The sequence below is a fragment of the Anneissia japonica genome, unplaced genomic scaffold (assembly GCF_011630105.1).
Source record: "Anneissia japonica isolate Jap-2015-1 unplaced genomic scaffold, ASM1163010v1 scaffold3669_len183718_cov122, whole genome shotgun sequence".
Taxonomy (NCBI): domain Eukaryota; kingdom Metazoa; phylum Echinodermata; class Crinoidea; order Comatulida; family Comatulidae; genus Anneissia; species Anneissia japonica.
The window spans coordinates 104785-111401 of NW_022719084.1; the positions used below are offsets into that span (position 1 = coordinate 104785).

At 31.9% G+C, this 6617-nt stretch overlaps 1 protein-coding gene across 1 annotated transcript in view; it reads left to right on the plus strand.

The window, feature by feature from the left end:
- Positions 1 to 4810, plus strand: part of LOC117110849 (receptor-type tyrosine-protein phosphatase alpha-like) — a 10915-nt gene extending 6105 nt beyond the window's left edge. The window contains exons 8-13 of the mRNA XM_033253681.1: positions 2 to 71; positions 231 to 304; positions 669 to 926; positions 1822 to 1973; positions 2151 to 2286; positions 3061 to 4810. Coding sequence (XP_033109572.1) covers positions 2 to 71; positions 231 to 304; positions 669 to 926; positions 1822 to 1973; positions 2151 to 2286; positions 3061 to 3132 — 762 coding nt within the window. The 3' untranslated portion in view covers positions 3133 to 4810. The remainder of the gene's footprint in view (position 1; positions 72 to 230; positions 305 to 668; positions 927 to 1821; positions 1974 to 2150; positions 2287 to 3060) is intronic.
- The last annotated feature ends 1807 nt before the right edge of the window (positions 4811 to 6617 follow it).

Genomic DNA, 6617 nt, shown 5'->3' on the forward strand with positions numbered 1-6617 from the left:
TGATGATCGTACATCACATGCCAGGCTTCCCGACAACATATTGAAGAATCGTTCCAAAGTTGTGTTACCACGTAAGTTCTTCTATTTAGTAATTGTTATCTATATCCAAAATTATCAAATGCATACTTATAACAGATTATTATTATGATAGGTTATGTCGAATAGTTATGGTTCATTTATTTATCTATTTATTTAAATAAGTTGTATCTTGATTCATTTATCTTATAAAGTAAATAAAGCTCGTCCTTTCTTGATGACTCCATGCGCCAACGGAAATGATTACATCAACGCATCATTCTGCAACGTAAGTAAAACTTTCTGAGCAAATCATTAATAAACTGCATATTTTATTTAATTTTGTTCTCTAAACTATTATTATTATTATTATTAATATTATTATTATTATTATCCTTATTATCATTATTATCATTATTATCATTATTATCATCACCAATATCAAATACTTTGTCATTTCATGTGAATCTCGAATAAAAAATTATTATTATTATTATTATTATTATTATTATCATCATTATTATCCTTATTATCATTATTATCATCACCATTATCAAATACTGTGTCATTTCATGTGAATCTCAAATAAAAAATAATGGCCACATTCCACAATCTGTATTTGAAGAATATATCTGTTTTGTTTTACATTACAGGGCTACAACAAGAAAAACGCATTTATTGTCGCCCAGGCCCCAATGTCTGAGCCTGCTGACACTACTGTTGATTTTTGGCGTTTAGTGTTAGATTACAAGACTGACATAATCGTACAACTGAATGACAAAGACGAAACTTGCGCCGCATACCTTCCTCAACAGATGAATGAAGAGCTGAAGATTGATAAATTTACCATTAGCATCAAATCGTCTGAGCAGAACGACTTAATGATCGAACGGAAAATCATGCTACAGAAGGTCGTGCACATACTTCATTTACTCAAATATAACTCTCTTCTTATTTTTAGTGGCTACGTAAAAAAGTTTTAATACACTTTTTATTCATTTTTTTCCAATTGCTATACAACCAGTGGCATCACGCTCGGGCGCTGACGGGACAGAGCGCCAGAACCCCCAGGCATGAGGGGCCCGACGTAGTTCAAAAAATATATAATATAAACTATAATACCATAGTTTTATTCAACAGGGCCCCAACAGTTTTAAGCAATAAAATCTGGGCTCTGATGTTTGAAATTTGCTTCTGATTTTGTGATCAATCTGCTGTGCATTGTATATATATTATGAAAACATGTTTTGTTTTTCACTAAAATATTCTTTGTACTTATTTACACATACATAGAGTACTAGGCCTACTGTAGGCCTATACCAGTTCCGAAAGTTGGCCTATGTAATCTATGTTGTCTGAAATATTTGTTCTCTGTTAACTCAGTTGAACAGTTCATAAATGACATACTGTCAGCTCTGAGCACAAAAGGCCCCTCGGACCCCCACCAGGGGCCTTGACTCCGACTGCGGGCCCTACGTGTCCCTTGGTCCCCAGCGTCCCTTGGCCCCCAGCGTCTCTTTGCTCACTTATTAGAGGGCCCAAAACAGTCAGCGCCAGGGCCGCACAAACTTTTTGACACCACTGCATAAAACCCATTAAAATGCGTAAAAATGTCAGTTATTAAAGTTAATGTCAGAATTAAAAGTTAGGCCTACTTAGATTCTCTTCTGACACTCGGCACCAAAATGTTCATGAATATTTCCTCTTAAATCCTATAACCAACGGTTCTATTTGGAACATTTGAAAATAGTGTGGGCCGTCCATAATTTCATTGGCTTAATATGTTGTATTTCTTTTTCAATTCAGGACAATGATGTACAAGAGATTCTGCACTTCGAGTTTCGGCAGTGGTCTAAGGCAGAACCTGTTCCGAAGGTTGACTCGTTTGTCCGGTTTATTGCTGCCGTTCAAAGTGGTCACATTCCTCAAAGTAATCGGCCAATCATCATACACTGCCTGTGTGTTTAAATTTATTTATAATTTCTTCATTAATTTATTTGACCAAAATCGAAAGTTTACAGACAAAATACTTAAGTAAAAAGCCTCATAGTCATATATAATACTGATATATTTATAGTAGTCATAAATATTTATTTGTATTATGCTAATATGTTTTGCTATTGATTGATATTTAGGGATGGCGCGGTTCGATCAGGATTGTTCTGCTCTGTTTATTCAATAATCGATAAAATTAAAGAAGAGAAAATTTTAGATGTATTCCAAATACTGAAAACCCTGCGATCTGTTTGCCCTACAATGGTGAACACTAAGGTAGGTTCTATTGGGAAATAATATTATTTAAATGTCTAATGTTATTGTAAGAGTCAATGAAAGGTAATTATACAAAGCCACAAAAACTGTATTATTATTATTATTATTTTTTTATCATTATTATTATTTCATTCATTCATTATTATTTTCTTATTAATCTATGTTATCTTAAATTAAAATAACAATAAAAGATATCTTAGTAGCAATTTATTCCAAAAGAAACACACATACCTGTACAAGATTTTTACATGAACTATAAGCCTTATTATTAGGCTTAGCGAGTGGAAATTTTTTATTTTTATTTTTTTTTTTTTTTTTTGTAACTTTTGTTACTGTAGTGGGATTTGAACCAGAACTGTGGAATTTGAAAACCAAGCTACAGCTCCACTTTATAATGAAGAAAATAATAATTAATAAAAAAAAATAAGTTATACCAGCAATAAAAAGTGTAATCTGAAGCCGTTAAAAATATACATTTTATTAATAAAAAAAATATGAAATGATCGGAGTAAAAATAATCATGTTTATTACAATAATTATCATAATGTTTGAATGACATTGACAATTATGATAATGTAATAATTATTCTGATACTGGCAGCTTAGCGTAATTGTATTATTATTATTATTATTATTACTTTAATGTCATTCTTAGAAATAGTATTAATATTTATGATATTGATAGTAATTTATATTATAAATTAATGCTTTCTTAGACATTTAAAGACATACTTAATTTATGTAATACTTGTAATATTTTATTTTTATTTTGTAGGTGCAGTATAGCTTTTGCTATGATGCAGCGCGGTGTTACCTTGACGGATTTGAAGCTTATGTCAACTTTTAGTTATAACATAGTCCATACCGTATGGTACTCAGAAGACACCTGATAGTCATAAGTTTATTACTGTTAATTTAATTGTTAAACTGGATAAGTATTATCATTTACTAAAATATATATCATAAAATAGTATCTTTGTTTTCACATCAAACAGCAAAAAAAGTTACAAAACTATTACAGAATTCAAATAAATGAAATCTCTATTGCAATGGCAAATGAATGTTTTAATATTTAAGTTGTAAAAAAAAAAACAATTAATGAACATACAATATTACAATACAAACCTGTTTACAAACAATTCTGAAAAATAAGTGACACACACGTCATCTGTTCAAATAAAAACAGAGCAAATCAAAGCACTGTAAGGTAGAGGAAGAAGCATGCTATCATTATTCAGATTGAATGATTGTTCTATAGTAGTGGAACAAGTCATCTCGGCTAGGGATTCTAAAGCATGGTTTCCATAAAAATCGCTACACAGTCGCCAGAGCCTTTTCATTGCAATCCCTACACTTCGCAGCAGTCCCCGACGCAATCGGGAATGCTTCCTCCTTCAACTGACCAATCAGCATCGCCAAATAAGTTGGTGATGGCGTGTAGCGATTTTATGGAAACCAGGCTTAGGTCGTAGGTTCACTCAATAGGCTTGGTTCACTTTATAGAACCTGGAATATCACTGAAGAATGACCATTTTCTTTATTTACTAAAGTTGAAATGTTACCATAACAGTTTAAAAAAAAAAACTATGTTCACCGTCACAAAAAGTCAGTGGTAGAGGGTAGTGATTCTATAGAACAATGTTATATTTAATATACGGTACAATGTATTGGACAATTTTAATTGACCTTTCTAAAAATGACTAGATAATCACAAAATTACAAATATTGTTGCAATAGACAAAATGGAATCTACACATTTTGGCAGTTTTAGCGAAGGGGAGGTTGTAAACAGGTCGCAGGTATTAGAAAGACAAAAAGTAATATTACCAAACGATATGAAACATTTTACAAAATATACACTGTTATTTTTGAGGATTGATTTTAACTCCAACTCCTTAAAAGGTAATGCCTTGAAAATGACAGTGTAGCCAATATTGTATCCTATTTTCCAATAATTTATAATTGCTTTAGATATATATCTAAATATGTATTCATAGGCACCATCATGTTCACTCTTTTTATGTATTGATTGTAATTTCTGGTTTAATGGTCAAGGATTTTTATTTTTATAGATTTTGATCTATTTTTACTAACAGATAATTAGTTTTTTTGTATTTTTTATTTGATTTATACTTTAAGAATCAATCTTTAAAACATTATTTTTTAAGAAAGTCAAGTCATTATAATGTTGATAAAACACAATACATCACCTCATCTAAAAATCAATAATGGTGAGTGTTTTGTCTAATGGCCGCATGATTTGGCTCCAGATGTTGCTTTCGAAATTCCTTGAATGCTGTGTTTAATTATAAGGCTTGTAGATTATCTAGGCAGATTATGCTATTGACAGTGTCAACAGAAAATTCATGACAAAGTACTACTGTATCAATAATTCAAAATGGGAATTATCCATAATAATGTTGAGTTTATTGCGATCTAGTAAACACACCTTAGGTCTACACAAAAAATAATTTATTGAACTTGAAAAAAAAAATATTTTAAGGTAGAATATTTTACAAATATAATACAAATAACCAAAATAATGAAATCTAGTCTTAGGATACAGACTAGTATATAATTGTAATCAGGTCTCAGTTTATGGAACGATAAAAGTTTTAATGTCAAGCGACATAAAACAATGTACAAGTTATTTATAGCATTCTTTTAATTATTATTAATTAACGGAAAATTAATCAGCACGAGATATTAATTTTCTAGAGCGATTTACTTTCATATAATGTTGTTAAAAATATCTTGTTCTTTGTAAGACAACCTCTATTATGATGACAGATTTGTTATTGAATTAAATAGGCATACACTGAACCATTTGTTTCTGAATCGAATTATCTTTATTGCTGGCTGGTAGAAATGGCAACAGCGCTGGTTCTTAACGCATTTACTTTATGACCGAGATAAAAAAAAATAAATGTTATGTCAAACCCCCATTATTATAGGGATATTTCAGGCTTTAAACACGTTTTACTACTGAGATCATAAATCATCACATACGCACCTACAAGACAAAAGCAATATAAATGGTCCTCGATAAAAGATACCCCAACATATCAAAACACTATTGCAAACCAAAGAAATGCCCACACCCCTTGAAACAATAAAAAAAAAAAAAAAAAACGAGATTAAATTGCCTTTCACATCTATTCAGGTTCCGTTTCCAGTTCCGGTACCGGTTAAGAAATCGGACTTGTATTCTTCACATCTATTCCTATCCGGTGGCCGGGTCCGGCATCCGGCAACCGGATCAAATCGGTCCTGGAGCGATTTTTTTTAACCGGATTCAAAACTTGTTTAAGCCTAGCCTATGCTAGAACTTGGCTATGTTATTAAGCCTACTATATTATATAAATATACGGTTTTAATAGATAAGATTAATTTAACATGGACATAGTAATTCATAATTAAACAATACATTACATTTAAATGTAATATAATAATGTTAATGAATAAATAACAATAATTAAAACATGTACATAGTATCTACAATAATAAAATTATTTTCCAAACATAAACAGTACGATGCAACTCGCGACGCAAGTTCCTCGTACTGCGTACGTGACGTCTGCGTGATGCCAGCTTCAAACGCAGTAGATTTGAACAGAATCGACAAAAACTGGACGAGGAACCGGAACTGAAAACGGAACCTGAACTGGAACCTGAATAGATGTGAAAGGCACTTAAAGATTGCTACATCAGTCAAGTCTCCAAACAACATTCTACGATGCTACATTCCCTCAAAATATAGGACTTTAATCTCAAGCCTTTTCTCAAATCATGATTTATTAATTGAAAAAGGTCGCTAAGTAGTAGAGAAAACAAAATCGCTAACTTTTAATTAAACATATGGTTTTAAATTATTGTAACGTGTAAGCTACCGGTTCTAAAATAATAATAATAATAATATTAGTAATAATAATAATAATAATACTGATGTAGTTTTATGTAAAAAAATAACATTCAGAGATGATAGACGATCACAAGTAGCAATATAATGGTTCCAATCGCCGGTTGATTGGATTGGATATAGTTGGTGTAAGCACCAAGGATAACCCACGAAAGTCTGAAGAAGACTTATTTCCAGTTGGGTCCTTCTGGCGGTGATTGAGCAGTATACTGGACCGGGAGACAATCCCCCAACTCTTTTCCGAATAGTTCAGCGTTTTTTAACGTGCACCCGTGCCATAATGCACACGGGACCAACGGCTTAAACGTCTCATCCGAAAGACGGTGCGCTATTGTAACTTGCATTTTAGCCCTCCAGGGAAAACACAAAAGGAGCAGCGATGGGAATTGAACCGGGGACCTACAGATATCCAT